The following is a 20488-nucleotide window of genomic DNA, read 5'->3' as shown; positions in this document are numbered from 1 at the left end:
TTGCAGAATCTGTTATTTGCCTATGCTGCCACGTAATCCTTGAAGAGGAAAACAGTAAATCAGAGAGGGTCCAGAGCTTCGGCGGAACTCTAGGAATATGCTAGTTTCAGGGCCAACACAATTGGACTGTGGGATTTCCCACTGCCAAGAGATGTCAGCCACAAAGGCTGCACCTGGATGTGTGTCTAAAGGTTTTGAAAATTCAGAACGAGTGTGTGTCTGCGTGAAACATTTTATATTATGACTTACACACAAAAAGGTAAAAGAATGTTAATATTACAATTCCAAGCACTCTGAAGTTAGTAAATGACATAAAAGTTGCCTGTATAACTTTCTCATACCCTTTGTGTGTATGTATTATGATAATTTTGCCCAACATCATAGGAAGTTTGTGTCAGAGCCAGAGAAAAAACTCAGTTCAGTGACTTAAATGCAAGATTATATACTTTCTCTTGTTGCAAACCTCTGTCTCATCCAGTGTGCTGAACGAGACAGGGATCTTGGAGAACAAATAATATGTGATCATGTAATTAAAAACTGTATCATAATGTATATGCATGAAGGGCAAATTAAGGATGAATGGTCTGCCTTTATTCTAGAATTTGTAAATTTCTGAATGCTTGACTTTGCAGTCTTAATAATGTTCTTTTAACCTACTATTTTGTGTTTAATTTCCTAGGCTTAAATAAATCAAACACACGAAAAAGCCATGAGAAATTCCTTTATGTGGAATTACGTTGGCACCTCTCATGTGGCAGCCGTAAGGTTAGAACCCAGCTCCTTTAGAGCTACAGTACAGACCTTTAGCGCATGAGATAAAGGGGTAACTGGTAGCATTAGTAGGCTGCTATAATATATGCAAACTACCCACTGAAGGGGGAGAAAGACAGCCTGTTGCGCCTAAGTACAAGTAGCTGAAAGCCTGTGCTATCTCATATGTGTAATTCATAAAGTCAAAATGGTTTTGGTATTCAAGTATATTGTTTATGGGAATAAACACCAGAAGAATGTGTAACCACCCCCTATTTCTGTGAGCTGACCTTCGTTGGCTAGACGAGTTTCACACAAGGCTGCAATATCGATGTTAAATCTTGCGAGCTCTCTAGTGACCAGGGCTGTTCTTCTTTCTGGTCGATCTGCTGAGGGGTTATCTTGAAGCGTGCGTACGTTCCATGTACCAATAATGAGTGGTGTCACCTTGCGGTTTGTTATTTGAAGTTTTGTTGTTCGACCGCATAAAATGGGATCCCCTCCAGCCGCGGTAAGCTGGCCAGGGTTCTGTGAAGCAAACAAAGTTTAGGGCACCTTTTCTAGCCCCTTCCTCTTGCTACGGAGGTGAGCAGTGCGGTCCTAAAAAGGGCTGCTCAGTCACTCAGGTAGACGCCGAATCCAGCTGTTGCTTCGATCAGCAAGAAGACGACCATTAGACCTGAGCCGCCTGTGTGCAGGTCCACGGCTACAGCTCCCAGTGTATCCACACCTGCTGCTTCGTCGCTCGCCCATCGCCACAGGACTTTGAAATTTACGGAAGTTAGATGTCAAGACTTGTGCATGGATTGGATTAAAGTGAGGGAGAGGTGCGCATAGTCAGCCTCACTCTCTCTTCCCAGATCCCATCTTGCTCCAATGGCAGGACAAGAGTCGAGACGGTTGGAGATGGGCTGGGCGCAGTGGTTGACCAGGGCATCTTTCGTGTCTTGCCGTGCTCTTAGCGTACCACGTCGCTTGCAGAAACCGCCTTCATGACCGTTGGTCCTATTCTAGAAGGTCTCATCCGCTCAATCCGCCGGAGTCTGTCTTCACATGCTCGGGATAGACAAAGCCCTATCTCACCGGAGGTCTAAACCCAACGGCTACCCTCAACCTGGTTTGGCCAGCCTGTCGAAGCTGTTGCCCGGGGTGTGGCCGCTGCGCATGCTACAGCTACAGGGAGCCACAGGTGAGAGCTGAGTGACAGGTGGGGACCAAAGGTGGACGAGCTGCCCTGAAAGGACACGACATGCCCCTACACCAGAGGTGCTACCCCTCCCTGAACACCCCATACACCCCGAACACCCCATACACCCCGTCGTGAATCTGGAGTTGGCTTTGCGGTTAAGAATCAACTTGTCCGCAAATTTGCCAGTCTTCCCAAGGGTGTGAACGACCGACTCATGACACTGCATCTTCCACTACCGAGAGGAAAGCGAGCTATACTAATCAGCGCTTACGCACCCACAATGACGAATCCGGATGAAGTAAAGGACAAGTTTTATGAAGATCTTGATGCCCTACTTTCATCCGTGAAGCGTACCGACAGGCTGATTCTACTTGGCGATTTTAACGCGAGAGTAGGATCTGATCACTCTGCCTGGGATGGCGTCATTGGAAAAAATGGAATCGGCAAATGTAACAGCAATGGCCTACTACTCCTGAAGACATGTGTGGCTCATGATCTGATCATTACCAATACCATCTTCCGCCTGCCCACTCGCAAAAAGACGTCCTGGATGCATCCACGCTCCAAGCACTGGCATCTCATTGATTATGTCATCGTGCGGAGGAAAGACAGACAGAATGTAAGGGTGACTAAGGCCATGCCGAGTGCTGACTGTTGGACTGATCATAGACTCATCATCTCTAAATTAAGCCTTTACATCAAGCCAAAGAGACGTCTGCAGGGAAACAGAGCTGTGGTGAAAAAGATTAACGTCAGTAAACTGAGGAACCCCAATACAGCAGCTTTACTAGCAGAAGATCTTGACAACCAACTCTTAGAGCTGCAATTAGAGGAAAATGCTGAGAAGGACTGGGAACGCTTCCGGAATATTGTGCACTCTTCTGCACTAAAGGTTCTTGGACCCTCACACAGGAAACAGCAGGACTGGTTTGATGAAAACGATGAAGAGATCAAGGCCTTACTTGCTGAAAAGCACCGCCTTTACCGTGCTCATCAGAACGACCCGTCGTCATCAGCTAAGAAAAATGCCTTTAACAACACTCGCAGGACCGTACAGAACAAGCTTCGCAAGATGCAGGACTCCTGGTTGAATGCCAAGGCAGGTGAAATCCAGATGTTTGCTGATAGAAACGATGCCAGACGGTTCTACGAAGCCCTCAGATCCTTGTACGGCCCTCGGCCCTCAGGGAGCTCTCCTTTACTGGATTTAGATTGTGTAACTCTCATTACTGAGAAGACTCTGATTCTACAGCGTTGGGCTGAGCATTTTCAATCCGTACTGAACCACCCATCTTCCATTAATAACGAGGCGATTGATAGAATGCCCCAGGCGGATATCAACCACAGTCTGGACATTCCACCATCAGAGTCTGAAATCCTACAGGCCATCAGCCAGCTGTCCAGTGGCAAGGCCTCAGGATCTGATGCGATCCCAGCAGAAGTTTATAAGGATGGTGGTGCAGTGCTTGTTGACAAACTCACTCAACTGTTTCAGTCCTTCTGGAATCAAGGGTCTATTCCTCAGGAATTGAAAGATGCGTCCATCGTACACCTCTACAAGAGGAAAGGAAATCGAAAAGTCTGCGACAATCATAGAGGAATATCATTGCTTTCCAGCGCAGGCAAGATCCTTGCACGAGTGTTGCTGAATCGCCTGATTGACCACCTGGAACAGGGTCTATTACCCGAGACACACTGCGGCTTTCGTAAAGAGCGTGGCACTGTGGACATGATCTTCGCAGTCCGACAGTTCCAAGAGAAGTATCAAGAGCAGAATCGTGAACTGTACACCATCTTTGTGGATCTCACTAAGGCTTTTGACACTGTCAGTCGTGAAGGTCTGTGGCGTATCATGTCGAAGTTTGGGTGCCCTGATAGATTCATCCTGATGGTACGTCAGTTCCACGACGGCATGACGGCTCGTGTTCTGGACGACGGAGAAGCTTCAGAGGCCTTTCCCGTCACAAATGGCGTCAAGCAAGGGTGTGTGTTGGCACCGACCCTGTTCAGCATGATGTTTTCAGCCATGCTGTCAGACGCCTTTCAGAACAGTTCCTTGGGAGTCAGCCTGAGATACAGGACTGATGGGAAACTGTTCAACCTGCGAAGACTCCAGGCTGTCACCAAGATAAAGGAGACTGTGCTACGAGACCTCCTTTTTGCTGACGATTGTGCCCTGAATGCTGGATCAGAGCAGGAAATGCAAGCCAGCATGGACAAATTCGCAGCAGCATGCGATAACTTTGGCCTTCTTATCAACATAAAGAAAACCGAAGTGATGCACCAGCCAGCTCCGAAAGCCCAACACCAAGAGCCCACCATCACAGTGAAGGGGCAAAAGCTGCAAGCAGTGGACCAATTTACATACCTTGGCAGCACCCTCTCCCGCGCAGTGACAATTGACATCGAGGTCAACTGCAGAATCGCCAAGGCAAGCTCTGCATTTGGCGGACTGCTGACCAACGTGTGGGACCGCCGTGGAATAAGCCTTGCTACAAAGCTTAAAGTCTACCGAGCAATAGTGCTAACTACCTTGATGTATGCCAGTGAGACTTGGAATGTATACAGGAGGCACGCTAGGCAATTGAACCACTTCCACACGACTTGCCTCCGCAGACTTCTGAGGATCCGGTGGCAGGATAAGGTGCCAGATACAGAAGTCCTTTCCAGAGCAGCCCTGCCGTCAGTTTACACTCTGCTTATGAAAGCCCAGACACGCTGGGCAGGCCATGTTGTAAGGATGCCAGACCACCGCATCCCCAAACAGCTCTTCTATGGTGAGCTGTCTCAAAGAAAGCAATCGCATGGGGGACAAAAGAAGCGATACAAAGATACGCTGAAAGCCTCTCTTAAGTCCCTGGATATCGACATCACCTCCTGGGAAACCCTGGCACAAGACCGATCGACATGGCGTATGCTGATCCACCAAGGCTGCCAGACATCTGAAGCCAGAAGGATAACCCTAGCACAAGAGAAGCGAGCACTCCGTAAAGCCAGAGCTGCAAATGTTGTAACAGTGGTGCCCACGCATGTCTGCCCGACATGTGGCAGAACATTCCGTGCCCGTATTGGCCTTACCAGCCATTTGCGGACGCACCATGGACAGCTCACAACCTGATAGATGTTAAGGTCTTCTTCGAAAACGATGGACGAACATCATCATCATCATTATGGGAAGTATGAAAAGAGGGTGAGTGAGTCTATGTGTTGTCCTGTTAATTTTTTGTTGATATGTGTGTGGAAAATGAGAGCTATGCATTGTAGTTAAGGGTTATGTGTGTTTGGGTTTGTTGTGTGGGTGTTTGTGTTGATTTGTGTCAGTAGTTGTATTGTGCAGGAAGATTTGTGTGGGTGGTAAATGGTGGCAGGGGCTGCAGTCAGGTGGTACATGTCCTGGGGTTGTTGTGTTTGCTGCTTCTGTTGTGTGATTGATTGTGTTGATTTGTATCTAGAGGGGATTGTGCTGGAGGATTCTATGTAGATTAGGAGGGGTGAGTGAGATTTGGAGGGTTGAGTGCTGCATTGAGGGCTTTTGTGTGTTGAGGATTATTATGTATGCTGGTTCAACAGACATAATAGGCTTCAGAGTCACACACAGAGTAACAATCCTGGAATCTTCTTATATAGATTTGCTAGATAGCAAAGAAATGTTAGGAATCCTGGGTTTTATTGCTCACTCTGGCGGGGAGTACTGTCTAATGGTGAGTCAGTACAGCCAAGCACATACATTTGAACATATTCATTCTGAGGCAGTATGACTAAATGGTTGAGTCTTTGGTCTGCCATATTAGAGACCCATATTCACAGCTCTCCAGAAGTGACCTTTTGTAATCTCTCAATTGTCTAATTTCTAAAATGGGTGAATGATTGTGGACTGCCTCCAAAGGTCAAGATAGGAGATGGTGCTCAATAATAAGGGCTGTGAAGCTCACAGGATTATTAATACTAATTATCAAGAGAGGTAAATTTATAATTCATGGTCTCATCTTGGCTCCTAATCCAGTTCACCTTTCCATAAGCCAAAGTGGCTATTAATGAAGCAGCATTCACTATTCCCCCTTCCTCTGGGGCTCTAGTTGTGTGCTTACCAATTAAGAGGATCTGTGGGGGCTGCATGCTCAGCGCAGTCAGTATGTAGGAAGCTGGAACATGCTACGGGCTGCTTAAAAGTTTGGAGATTTTAGCAACAAGCTCTACTGATACTGTGCAAATGGGTGATATCCGGAGGCTTACAACCCAGTCAAATCTAGATAGGTTTTCACGTTGGCAGTCCTGGGATTACATATCTTATGCTATCGCCTTTCGAAACATCAAGTTCTTGCTCAAAAGCATGAAGGCATTAGAACTTTTTAAAAACAAACAAAAAACACTTAGATATTTTTTTAATATTAGCAAAAAAATTTCCTATAACTTCTTTCTCAGATTTTTGAGGCTGAACCATTTTCATTGAAAGTTTCAAGAAACAGAGCAAACATGGACATTTTCAGCTTGATCAGCTAAAGTTTGACAAAATTACAAGCAATTGATTTTCTGCTAGCCAGGCCTGTAATTATGTGTGTGCAGAGAAGGTGCAGAGAACCTGAAGCTTCATATCTGGGGAGTAATTAGAAGACCAGACATTCAGCTGGATTCTCTAATCAGATCCTATCTCTTTGTGCCACTTAGGAGGTACAAAGGGGCTGGAAACTGGCCTCTAAAGCCTAACAGAGAATTCCCCAATCCTAGGGGTACTTCCTGCTGGTGCAAAAATTCTGATTCTGGGCATAGAGTCTACCACCATCCCCTCTCTCACTTTTGGCCCAAAGGATGACAGGGTCTGGAAGGGCCCTGGGGAAGCCACTGTGCCTATTCTCCTTTGGGGTGTGTTCCATTTAGCATTTAGAGATGCCTGTCAGGATCTCTACATGCTGTTGAAGCCAAAACTGGTCCCCTGACAAGTCCTCTGCCACTCCCATGCTGAGCTGAGCAAAAGTTTTGGAACACAAGAAAATCTGTCCCAGTATCTATGACTTTTAATGATTTTCTCTTTCAGTATATTATATTGGGATTGTGTTAGTAAGATTAGACATACATTCTAAACAAATGTCACCACTTCAAGGAGATTTTCATTTTCTTGTTTTGGTTGGTCTGTAGTTTAATCACTTGATTTATTAATTTTCCAGCCTTCTTGCCTTCCCTATATCTGATATCAGGTGCTGAAGGGGTGAGGTAATGCTAATATCAAAGGAGTAAAGCATCTTGAGGAAAATGTAGCAGTAAATCATAGTGACCATAAACACTTGGGTTCCTTAAATGCAAAGTGCAACAGAATGTTGTTTTCTTTATTAATTATTATATTTTATTTATTAAAAATTGCAATTTGCTGTTGGACTTTGGCTGTTGGTGCTTGAGGCTTGTGTCTGTTGGTGCTTCCAGCCATTTGTGATGGACAGCCTTTAGTATTCAGTATCCTTTCATAGTTAATTTTATATTTGATTTAAACATAAACAAGGAGTGAAGATTTTTAGCCTTAAACTTGACCTAGCTCAAATTTAAACAAAAGCACATTTCTGTTCCACTCAAACTGCAAAAACTCCTTGATATTTCCCAAACGAAAAAAGAAAATTGATAGGAAAAAATCAGCATTACGAACTATAAAGAATTTTAAAAACAAAAGTTAGAATTATTGATATTTTTTCCTTTGGGCAGATCTCGTTTAAGTCCATGTAACGATAGCATTTTACTAAACTCCTGATCCTTCAGGAGTTCTTCATGCCCAATTCTCACTGATTTAATTCTGCCAATGGGTGAAGTTCACCCCAGTGCAGACAGCCTGTGCACTGTCCGTCATACCACTTCAGCCCAACATTAAGGGATTTCATGATGCAAAGTGTCTTGAGCAGATCCCCTGCACTAGACCCCTAAAAACCCAATAGATGTATAAAAGTTACATGAGGAATCCTACTGATTTCACTGGGACATTGTTTGAGTAAAGATGTCTCATGTGCATAAAGGTATATGTGGAATGGGTTATGGTACTACTTATATGAGTAATAATTACTAATTTTTGTAAGAGCTTGGTGATCACATGGGGTGAGATTTTCACCCCGCCACATCCCCTATATGTTGCCATAAAAACCCCATATCAGTTTGGGGGTGAATTCTCCCAGTGTTAGCACTGGATAAGACAGCTATAAGTTGTTGTACACAGGCCCCCTCACAAAACCTGGCATAGGGGTGTTTCAGGGGTGACATCAGAGGCTGGCGGGGACATGCTGGGGGTGGAAGGGTAAAGTATGTGGTACTATGGGGATTCTGAGCAGCACCAGCACTCACAGCTATTGAGGGCTACCAGAATTGAAAGTGCCCAAAGTTGGATTAAAACCCTTTGAAGGCACAATGCAAAATCTTCCCTGGTTTTCAGAAAGGCACATTAAAAACATCTCCCATTATTGCCTTAAGGGACACTGAACCAAGTATCTTTTAAAGTCATGCAGATTGCTCAATATAATTCCTTGGAAGCATAACAATGAAATCTGGTTGGATTATTTTTTTTAAACCAAAATTGTATTTCCTGCACATCATGTACAGGACCAATTTGATATGTTCAGTTCTTTCATTAGCACTGGTCTTCTGGCATTGATAGAATGTCAGGCTATGGCTACACTTGCACTTCAAAGCGCTACCGCGGCAGCGCTTTGAAGCGCTAAGTGTAGTCAAAGCGCCAGCGCTGGGAGAGAGCTCTCCCAGCGCTGTCCGTACTCCACCTCCCTGTGGGGAATAACGGACAGCGCTGGGAGCCGCGCTCCCAGCGCTGGGGCTTTGACCACACTGGCGCTTTGCAGTGCCGCAATTTGCAGCGCTGGAGAGGGTGTGTTTTCACACCCTGCTGCAGCGCTGCAAATTTGTAAGTGTAGCCATTAGATCCAATCTGTGGTGTGAAAGGGTTTGCCTGTTATTCTATGGGGAATGAGAGACTGGGCAGTGAGGGAAACTCTTTAGAAAAACCAACTTAGGTAGAAACTCAGGCTACAATGTATGTTGTGTTATTCTTCAACTGGGGATAAAGTAGAACCCAAGAAATGGGGCTGGGCATTTGGATGTTAACTCAGCATATGTGTGCTGTGTAGTCTGGGAACTCTGCTTGTTCACACTGGTATTATTGGGTTGAATTTATTAACAGAAAAATAATACTGAACTCTTTGTTTTGGTGCAGGAGTTTAATTCGTAATCAGATATAAAGTAGATTAAGTTTGGCTCCTACTAACCTTGACAGTATCACTTCAATATTCTATCTGATCCCTTTCCAAATAAAAATAAATGACAATTTAAAATTTCAGAGGGGTAGCCGTGTTAGTCTGGATCTGTAAAAGCGGCAAAGAGTTCTGTGGCACCTTATAGACTAACAAACCTATTGGAGCATGAGCTTTCGTGGGTAAATACCCACTTTGTCGGATGCATGTAGTGGAAATTTCCAGAGGCAGGTATAAATATGCAAGCAAGTATCAGGCTACAGATAACGAGGTTAGTTCAATCAGGGTGGATGAGGCCCTCTTCTAGCAGTTGAGGTGTGAACACCAAGGGAGGAGAAACTGCTTTTGTAGTTGGCTAGCCATTCACAGTCTTTGTTTAATCCTGAGCTGATGGTGTCAAATTTGCAGATGAACTGAAGCTCTACAGTTTATCTTTGAAGTCTGGTCCTGAAGTTTTTTTGCTGCAGGATGGCTACCTTTAAATCTGCTATTGTGTGTCCGGGGAGATTGAAGTGTTCTCCTACAGGTTTTTGTATATTGCCATTCCTAATATCTGATTTGTGTCCATTTATCCTTTTACATAGGGACTGTGCAGTTTGGCCGATGTACATAGCAGAGGGGCATTGTTGGCACATGATGGCGTATATTACATTGGTGAATGAACTGGTGATGGTTGATCTGGTTAGGTCCTGAGATGGTGTCGCTGGTGTAGATATGTGGGCAGAGTTGGCATCGAGGTTTGTTGCATGGATTGGTTCCTGAGTTAGAGTTGCTGTGGTGCGGTGTGTAGAGTTGCTGTGGTGCGGTGTGTAGTTGCTGGTGAGAATATGCTTCAGGTTGGTGGGTTGTCTGTGAGCGAGGACTGGCCTGTCTCCCTATATATATATAATTTGTCCATCTCTCTAAGATTGCTAGATTGTTCGGTAATTTTGATCAGTCCCCTTTGGAGTGTGTACTTTCCCTTCTCCAGCGCTTAGCTTAATTTGTGCCCAGGGCTTGCCCGGCATCTCTAGGCTTCGCAGTTCATAGTCCTGCCACCTCGGGGCTTGCTGCGTCCATTATGAAAGTAAACAAAATTGCTTCAGCCCCAGCACCTAATTCATTACAAATTAAGCATTGTCCTTCTACTTTAATATCCTCATATGATTTTATTTAATGTGAAATTTACATTGTTCTTCAGATCAAAACCCTGCAAAACCCCACTTGATACCTTCCTATATTTGGAGATTACCCCCAATAGTAATTACTTGGCTCTTGGCCAATTTATTTCCCCAAATATGTGTTCAAACCGTACAGCCTGTTTCCAACTTCTTAATAAGTTTGTGTTATTGTATCAAAAATGTACTCATGTCAAGTTAAGTTATATCTACTTCATTATTGCTGCCCAATGTTACATAGAACAAAACATTTTTAAAGGCATCAGTTGAAATTTGTTTGACAAAACCTGTTTGATTAGTCCATATGCTTCCTTGCCAGCATCTCCTCTCTGTTGCAAGTCAAATGTTTACATTTAGATTTTCTTATTATTAGTTCTAATATCTTACATAGAACAGAGTTAAATTAATTGGTCAATACTTCCCCCATTCTCCCTTTTGGAAGATTGGAACCATGTTGGCTTTTCTCCCGTCAGGTGCCTAATCTGTCTTCCAACATTTATCAAAAGTGATTGCTAATAGTTCTCTTTAGTCCACTCTTGGGTATACCTTGCTCTATCCTGCTGATTTGTATGTTTAATTTTAATGGATATTCCTGTACCATCTCTTTATTGCTAATTTGCTCTGGATCACTTCAATACTCATTTAAGTTTGATAACTCAATAATTAACACTTTAATTTTTATTATAAACTGAAAAGAAGTATTATTTACTACTTCAGCTTCCTTTGTACTTCTTCATCTATTATTCCATCCTGAAATTTATTTAATAGACCCTATTCATTCCTCTAATTTTATCTTTTTTGTGGAATACGGTATTTGTAGAAATTTTCTTATTTCCTTCAGTGCTCTTCATTAGCATGATTCTACTGTGCTTTATTTTTGCCCTCTATATTTCTTGTTTTTACTTATTCTTCCTTGTTGTTATATATTCCATAGTTCTATTTCTGTTTCATTTGTATTATTAACCTTCTTAGCTACGTTTGTCTTACTGTTCTTCTTTTATTTTACACCGAAATGCTTGCCTTTCTCTTTTTTATGCTATTCCTCAACATATCTATACTAAATTAGCACTCTTTTTCTCCTGATAACTGTACCACTATAGAATCATAGACTTTAAGGTCAGAAGGGACCGTTATGATCATCTAGTCTGACCTCCTGCAGAATGCAGGCCACAGAATCTCACCCACCCTTTCCTGTATCAAACCTGTGTCTGAGCCATTGAAGTCCTCAAATCATGGTTTTAAAGACTTCAAGGTGCAGAGGAACTTCCAGCAAGTGACCCGTGCCCCATGCTGCAGAGGAAGGCAAAAATCCTCCAGGGCTTCTGCCAATCTGCCCTGGAGGAAAATTCCTTCCTGACCCCAAATATGGCAATCAGCTAAACTCTGAGCATGTGGGCAAGACTCACCAGCCAGACACCCAGGAAAGAATTCTCTGTAGTAACTCAGATCCCACCCCGACTAACATCGCATCACAAGCTATTGGATTATATTTACTGCTAGTAGTCAAAGACGAATTAATTGTCAAAATTAGGCTATCCCATTATACCATCCCCTCCATAAAGTTATCAAGCTTAGTCTTGAAGCCAGATATGTTTTTTGCCCCCACTACTCCCCTTAGAAGTCTGTTCCAGAACTTTACTCCTCTGATGGCTAGAAACCTTAGTCTCATTTCAAGTCTAAACTTCCTGATGGCCAGTTTATATCCATTTGTTCTCGTGTCCACATTGGTACTGAGCTTAAATATTCCCTCTCCCTCCCTGGTATTTATCCCTCTGATATATTTATAGAGAGCAATCATATCTCCCCTCAGCCTTCTCTTGGTTAGGCTAAACAAGCCAAGCTCTTTGAGTCTCCTTTCATCAGACAGTTTTTCCCATTCCTCAGATCATCCTAGTAGCCCTTTTCTGTACCTGTTCCAGTTTGAATTCATCCTTTTTAAACATGGGAGACCAGAACTGCACACAGTATTCCAGATGAGGTCTCACCAGTGCCTAGTAACAGTACTAACACCTATAACAGGACCCTTCTGCTAACTAACTAACAATTTTCTGTTAATTTTATTGAGGCAATGGTGTTCATGTCACCATATGCAACAAGTCTGTCAGGTGTCTGTATTTTCTACCCAGCCCAGGTGAATGCACCTCACCCACCACATCCAAATTGAGCCTGGACACTGTGTCAGGGAAAATGCGCAGCTGCTTCCCCGAAAGATGAGAGGTCATGAAGCAATACTTACAATCTATGCTGGACCTTGGGGTAAATGAGGAATCCAGTAGTGATTGGAGAAGGCCAGTCGTGTTGGTCTGTAAGCCAGATGGAACTACCCGATTTTGCATCAAATTTAGAAAAGTCAATGCCATGTCAAAATTTAACACATAATTCATGCTGTGCATTGATGAGCGAACAAATCACTTGTGTGAAGCCAAATATATTACCACCTTGGATCTTACCAAAGGATATTGGCAAATTCCACCCATGCCAGAGGCTCAAGAAAAAATGGCCTTTGCTGACCCCGTTGGCTTGTATCAGTTCCAGACCATGCTGTTTGACTTACCTCATGCTCCAGCAACATTTCAACAGCTAATGGAGCAACTCCTCCATTCCCATAGTAGTTATGCCAGCGCATTCCATGACGATGTCATGATTTATAGCCAGAGCTGGGATGACACCTGAAGCAGGTTGCTGCTATATTCTGGACCCTCAAAGAGGTCAGACTAACAGCAAACTCCAACAAATGCAACATAGGCAAAGACAAGGCAATCTACCTGAGGTTTACCTTGGGGGAGGGCAAGGTATGACTTCTGGTGGACAATGTCCAGACCTGAAGGATCTGCCACACTCTGACTTCAAAGAAGCAGGTGCAAGAACAAATGGATATAAACTGGCCTCCAACAAGTTTAGGCTTGAAATTACATGAAATTTTCTAACCATCAGAGGAGTGAAGTTTTGGAACAGGCTTCCAAGGGGAGTAGAGGAGGCAAAAACCCTAAATTGTTTCAAGACTGAGCTTGATAAGTTTATGGAGGGGATGGTATGATGAGATTGCCTACAATGGCATATGGTCCATCTGTGACTGCTACTAGAAAATATCTCCCTTTGCCAGAGATGGGACACTAGATAAGGTGGCTCTAAGTTATCACAGAGAATTCTTTCCCAGATATCTGCCTGGTGGGACTCCCCCACATGCCCAGGGTCTAACTGATCGCCATATTTGGGCTTGGGAGGGAATCTTCCCCCCAGCTCAGAGTGGCAGAGACCCTGGGGTTTTTCGCCTTCCTCTGCAGTGTGGGGCATGAGTCACTTGTAAGTTTGAACTAGAGTAAATGGTAGATTCTCTGTAACTGGAAGTCTTTAAATCAAGATTTGAGGACTTCAGTAACTGAGCCAGAGGTTATGAGCCTATTACACGAATGGGTGGGTGCTGTTCTGTGGCCTTAGGTGTGCAGGAGATCAGACTAGATGATCATGGTGGTCCCTTTTAGCCTTAAAGTCTATGAGTCTTTGAGGTATGCAGGTTTCTGGAATGGTGGGATACTACCACTGGATTCTCATCTACTGTGGCCCTTCTCACCAGTCTGCACCCAGACAGTAGCCCGAAAAGATTCACTGGATGAAGGCATGTGAGAGAGCCTTTCAAACTCTAAAGGCTCACCTCTGGAGTGATCTTGTCTTCTACAGCCTAGATTTCACCGAAAAACATCTCCCAGACTGATGCTTCTGAAATTGAGTTGGGAGCATTCTTGTCTTGAGTGGCTGGCAGGAACCATCCTGTCCTCAACCTATGCGGAAAATTGTTCCCAAGAGAAAAAGCCTACTCTGTGTTAGAAAAAGAAGTTTGACTGTGATGTAGGCCATGGAGGCACTCAGATGTTACCTTGTAGCATAAACTTCACCCTAGTCAGGTGCTGCCATTATGGCTCCATGCCATGAAAGACACCAATCCCTGACTCATGATTTAAACCATGCTTCCACTGTTGCTGCCCATGGTACTGCAGCTACACTGCTATTTATCCCCATTGAGCTACCACAAATATGTGTTTGCGAGCAGGGGAATCCCACCCTTATCTCATAATGTAGACATAGTCATAGTGGTCTTTTGGCCACCAGTGTCTCTGGACCACAATTTGGGGACCACTGAATTAGGGCACTAGTAGATGGAGGGTTCCTTTTAAATAGGACAAGGGAGACCTGTTATGTGCCCCATCCAGGACAGCAATAGAAGTAGAGACATCTTTATTCGCCAGTGGGCTCATGTTATTATCCTACAGAGCTATCAGCCTTACACAAAGCAGCATATACTCTATGCAGTGGTTCTCAAAGCATGTGGCACTGGAGCATGATTGGTAAATATCACACTAATGGAGGTGCCTCCATGAGCTCTCAGCACTGTCTGAGTGTTAGTTTCCATGCCTCTTTCACCTGCCTAACATGTCCGCATCTCTCAGGAAATTACTAAGCAGCCCAGGTGTTCAGGTAAGACCTACCAGTGAGGGTGAGTGGAAAGGGAAAATGCAGAAAATGATTTTAATGTTAAAATACAGAGACTGAGTCTTCATTATTTGCTCAGGCAAAACATCTGCAGAATTCACATGATTTTACATGTGCAAGGAATGAAGCCTCAGGTCCACAGCTGGAAAGGATATTCTGTTACAATTGTTGTTATTTAGTGAGACTGTTTTAGCTGGCCATATTTGTTGGACCGGTGCAGGATCTGAAAAATTAATAATGAAGAGAACCCACTCAGGAAAGTGGGGTAAAAATCATGAGACTTTCCCATTTAGCAATGTTATTGGGGGGATTTATGTGTGTCCTGTGGATTTTTTTGTTTGTTTCCTTTTTTTTTTTTTTTTGGTTTGTTTGAAAATTTTTTTTTTGGGGTGGTGGTGGTGGTTTTGTTTTTTTTTGTGGTGGGGTTGTTTAAATCTCTGGGGTTGGCAACACTGTAAATAGTGAGTAGTCAGGCTGAAAAGCATGAATCCCAGATATTATTCCTTTAACCGAAAGCTTATGTAAATATTCTAGGAAATAATGCATCATTTACTTATTTTTCCTAATGGAAGGGTAGATGATATTGATTGTATCATTAGACTATTTACTATTACTATTTGTATTATGGCCATTCCTAAAGTGGGCAATTGGACCAGCCTTCTTTTTTGCTCGGTGCTGTCCCTGTGCAAAGAAAGAGACAGTCCACATCTCAAGGAATTCATAAGATTCCGCATCTATGCAATAGATTTTTAATTGTGTTTTTTCCAGTATAGTTGGCACTAATTTAGGCTCCAGTCATGCATACACTTCTGTATGTGCTTTATTTTAAGCACCCAAGTGGTCCCATTGACACAAAATAGCTACTCATGGGAGTAAAGTGAAGCTTGTGTTAAGAGGAATGTTTCAGCTTTGCTTGATTAAGTAGTACTTTCCAGTAGATGGCAGCATACATTCAATTTTTTTTTTAAAGAAAATCCTTTGAATTTAATACGTGAAAAAATGTGAAGGAAAATCTTACTGAAGTCCACAAAACAATCTTTAAGACATTGTTTGCTAAGTGCCTATGTTTGATGTAATCCCCAAATATTTGATTTCTATTTGGTTTTAGTGTTAATAAAGACTTTGAGAAACTGGTGTAGAGAACCACACTCCAGGAGCTCAAAAAGGAAAATTCAATGTGGTCTGGAGTAAATAGAAATGAGTCTTCCTTTGTCTGACTGTAGGTTTTTGTTCTTTTTCAGGCCTGAAGCTGTGTAAAAAGGTTGAACCACAACAGAGGAAAAAATTATGTTAGATTTCATAGATTTAATTTACTTTAAAAAAAATTGACCTATGAACCATGCTGTAATCTAAAAGTTACTATTCAGGAAGGATTTAATTGAAAGAGAAGAATGTAATTTGTAAATTGCTTTTTTTTTTTTTTTGGTGGTGGTGGTGGTACCCTGGGTTGCAGTGTTTTTCAGAAATGTCTAAAGATTCCATTTCTACCAATCCAAGAATGAATTATTATAATGACCTACATAGTCACCTAATGCTACTGATTAAAAACATGATTGCCTGCACTGGTAAGATAAAAATATCCTTTCTTCACAGACAGAAAGGCATGAAAAAAATATTTTTCTGACAATAAACAAGTTCACCTTGGACTAAATCCTGTGAAGTGCTGAGCATTCTCAACTCTTGACTCCACTGAAAGTTCAGGATATTCAACACCTCACAGTATCTGGCCTCTTATTTCTTGCAATAAGTATTAATATTTTATGGCAAAACTTTATCTTATGTGATTAATATTCTATAGCAACAATGTATGAAGAAATGTTCTAATGCAGAGAGACCCAAAACCTTTCTTTGTGTTGCTATTAGGCAATACTTAAAGGTTTTATTATTATTCATTACTTATTGATTCAATTAAAATGAGTGTCAAAAATAAGTGAACTCTGGTACCTTTTCTGTAATCTTTTAAATAAGTTTAGGGTTATTCATTTTTTTTTTAATTAATCCAAAGGAACACAAATGAAAAAAGGAGCCCTGGGATAAGAGGAAAGGTAACTCGTGGATCAGTAATTGGTTAAAACATAGGAAATAAAGGGTAGGAATAAATGGTCAGTTTTTACAGTGGAGAGAGTTACATAACAGGGTCCTCCAAAGATTCAGGATTCAGACCAGTGCTGTTCAACAAAGGGGTAGACAGTGAGGTGGTAAAGGTTGCAGACAATACAAAATTACTCAAAATAGTTAAGTTCAAAGCTGACTGCAAAGAGTTACAAAGGGATTCACAAAACTGGGTGATGGGGCAACAAAATGGCAGATGAAATTCAATGATGGTAAATGCAAAATAGTGCACATTGGAAAATACAATTTCAACTATACATACATAACGAAGGGATCTAAATTAGCTATTACTACTCAAGAAAGTGATGGTGGAGTCATTGTGGATAATTCTCTAAAAACATCTGCTCAATGTGCAACAGATATCAAAAAAGTAACCGAATGTTAGGAACCATTAAGAAAGAGAGAGAAAATATCATAATGCTGCAATATAAATCCATGGTAGGGCCCAGACCTTGATTATTGCATGCAGTTCCAGTCGCCCTATCTCAAAAAAGATAAATTAGAATTGGGAGAAGGACAGCAAAAATGATTAAGGGTATGGAATAGCTTCCATATGAGGAGAAATTAAAAAGACTGGGATTCTTTAGCTTAGAAAAGAGACGACTAAGTGGGGGATATGATAGAGGTCTATAAAATTATGAATGGTGTGGAGAAACTGAATAGGGAAATGTTATTTACCCCTTCATGTAACACAAGAATCAGGTGTTACCCAATGAAATTAACAGGTAACAGATTTAAAAATAACACAAGGAAGTACTTCTTCACACTGCTCACAGTCAACCTAAGGAACTCATTTCCAGGGGATGTTGTGAAGGCCAAAAGTATAACTGGATTCAAAAAAAAATTAGATAATTTCATAGAGGTTATGTACATCAATGGTTACTAGCCAAGATGTTGAGGGACTCAACCCCATGCTCTGGGTGTTCCTAAGCCTCTGTCTGCCAGAGGCTGGGACTGGATGACAGGATAGCTCACTTGAAAATTGCCCTGTTATGGTCATTCCCTCTGAAGCATCCGGTACCAGCCACTGTTGGAAGACAGGATACTGGGCGAGGTGGACCATTGTTCTGACCCAGTAGGACTGTTCTTATGTTCTTAATCATATAGTTCCCAGTTCTACCACTGTTAGACACAGCGAGTACATTACTCTGCAACTAATCCCACTAATATCATTCCACAACCTATTCTTTGGACTCATGTCTTTTCTGGCTAGTGAAAGTGGGGAAGACAGAGTCCATTGCTTATGGAGGTTGTCAATGCAGCCATCAGGATAAGCATGTAGTCAATTTCTCTCATGGAAGTTGCTATGTGGCTTTCACCCAAGAAACCAACACTGTCATTGCTAATCCAACCAGCTGTCTAATTCACTGTCTACAATTTTGATTATAGAAAGGACTGGACAAGACAACCCTGAGTACTTACATGCCTTCAATTATCTTTACCCATGTCAGTGTTAGTACAGAGTTGGGTCGACATCAAAGACTGCATCAATGGTGTTAGTAGCTGGTGTCCTCATTGCATTGCATATTTCTGATTGTGAGCTGCTGTCTTACCTGTGGATTGTAACAAGTGTGGATGGAACTACTCTCAGTGACTCCATTCTATCCTTGCTGAGTCTTTCCAGAGGAGGGTCTTGGGCAATTGTCTTTATATGACAGCACTTATATAGATCGAGTTCTAAAAGGGTATGTCCTGTCCCGCTCTTGTTCAGCATGTATATGGTGCCATTGGGAAGGTTAGTGAGGAGGTATGGGTATGGTCATCTCAGTATGCTGATAACACCCCAGTCTATATTTCAGTCTCATGTGATCATTGCTATTGAACAGCTTGTCTTGATGAGATTGGGCATAGGTGAGAGCTAGCTGATTGAAGAACAATCTGAATAAGTCATGATGCTTGTAGGCTCGCAGATGAAACTAGAAGACAGAATTCCTGATTCATGGTGTATGTGGTATTTGTTACTTAAGTTAATATACTGAGGGTAATAGATCCCCAGATGCTATTAGATGCCCATATAGTAGCAGTGTTGAGGAAGGCTTTTCTCCATCTTTGTCCAGCTTGAAGAATTTTTTTCACATGCTAGTTTTGTTACTGTGACTCATCCCTTTGTCACCATGAGATTAGACTACTGTAATGCACTCTACACCTTAAAGCAGCATAGAAAATGAACCTGACGTAAAATGCAGCATCTCACCTGATAAGCCCTGTTTTCTTGCCAAGAGCATGTGACATCAATGTGCCATGATTTGCATTTGACACAAAGTCCTGTGTGGCTTGAGTTTGTCTACTTGAGAAGCCACATCTGTGATTAGTGGAGGTGCTCAAGCTGGAGCTCCCTCAGTATGAATGAGAAGAAGCTGTCTGCATGGCATTCTCTATGAGGGCCCTCCAAGTTGGTTCCTATTCCACCTCTTGCTCCAGTATACTCTGAGTTTGTTGAGCACACTCCCAGACTTGCAAGTATACCCAGGTTTGAGGGGATGGAGGAACAAAATATGATCTGATTTTTGTGGGAGAGGGAATTAATTAGTTTGTTTGATATGCTGTGGTTGGTTATTTTCTGGCCTGGAGTATTGGGAGCAGCTACTGGCTTTATAACTGATTTTTATTTTGTTTAATTTTAGAGCTTTCGACAATGGCCTAGAGATCCAGATAAACCCATTTTGTATATATTATAAACAAACTATGCTCTTCAGTGTACAGAACACAAATATAATAATAGTCCCTGCCACAAGGAATTTTTTTCATTTCTAAAAGAATCTCATGGATATTACTTAATTTATCTCCACTTTGTCCCATGCGAGGGTAACCATGACACCAAGTTGAAATTTTGGCCCCGTGGAAGTCAACAGGAGTTTTGCCAGGGATTTTCACCCAAGAGATTAAATAACTTGCACAAGAGCACACATGAAGTCTGTGGCAGAACCAGGAATTAAACCCAGCTGTCATGCATCTCAGTTCAGCCCTCTACAGTCAAAGAGAGCATGATCATCAGAGATTCAAGGACAGTTTCTAGTACATACAGGCAAGACCAGACACACTGGTGAACCAAGTGGACAGTGCCAGGTTGGAGATATACATATCTCATAGATCTGGAAGGGACTCTGAAAGGTCATTGAGTCCAGCACCCTGCCTTCACTAGCAGGACCAAGGACTGATTTTGCCTTAGATGGCCCACTCAAGGATTGAACTCTCAAACCTGGGTTTAGCAGGCCAATACGCAAACCACTGAGCTATCCCCCCCAAGGTTAAGGGCTTTTGATTGATGAGGGGTTTTTTTATATATAGTTTTCATGAACTTGCTGTCTTCTCATCTAAGATGATGTTGGGTAAGTTTGTGGGCAAAGTGAATCTTTAAGTTCTTCTTCGAGTGCCTGCTCATATCCATTCCAGTTAGGTGTGCGCGCACCGCGTGCACGTTCGTCGGAAGATTTTTACCCTAGCAACACTCGGTGGGTCGGCTGGGCGCCCCCTGGAGTGGCGCCGCCATGGCGCCAGATATATACCCCTGCTGACCCATCCGCCCCCTCAGTTCCTTCTTACCGCCCGTGATGGTCGTT

The 20488-nt window shown here is 42.6% G+C and overlaps 1 protein-coding gene across 12 annotated transcripts in view; it reads left to right on the top strand.

The window, feature by feature from the left end:
* Positions 1–20488, top strand: part of LRRIQ3 (leucine rich repeats and IQ motif containing 3) — a 205226-nt gene that overhangs the window by 76039 nt on the left and 108699 nt on the right. Inside the window, exon 9 of one of the 12 annotated variants that reach the window (XM_045026617.1) lies at positions 16058–16648. The exons of the other annotated variants lie outside the window; for them this stretch is intronic. Coding sequence (XP_044882552.1) covers positions 16058–16073 — 16 coding nt within the window. The 3' untranslated portion in view covers positions 16074–16648. Of the gene's footprint in view, positions 1–16057; positions 16649–20488 lie in introns of those variants that run through there. 12 annotated transcript variants of the gene reach the window in all.

Source organism: Mauremys mutica, chromosome 8 (genome assembly GCF_020497125.1).
Source record: "Mauremys mutica isolate MM-2020 ecotype Southern chromosome 8, ASM2049712v1, whole genome shotgun sequence".
In the NCBI taxonomy this organism is placed as follows: Eukaryota; Metazoa; Chordata; order Testudines; family Geoemydidae; genus Mauremys; species Mauremys mutica.
Note: the sequence above shows the minus strand (reverse complement) of the source record. Positions and strands in the feature narration are given on the sequence as shown.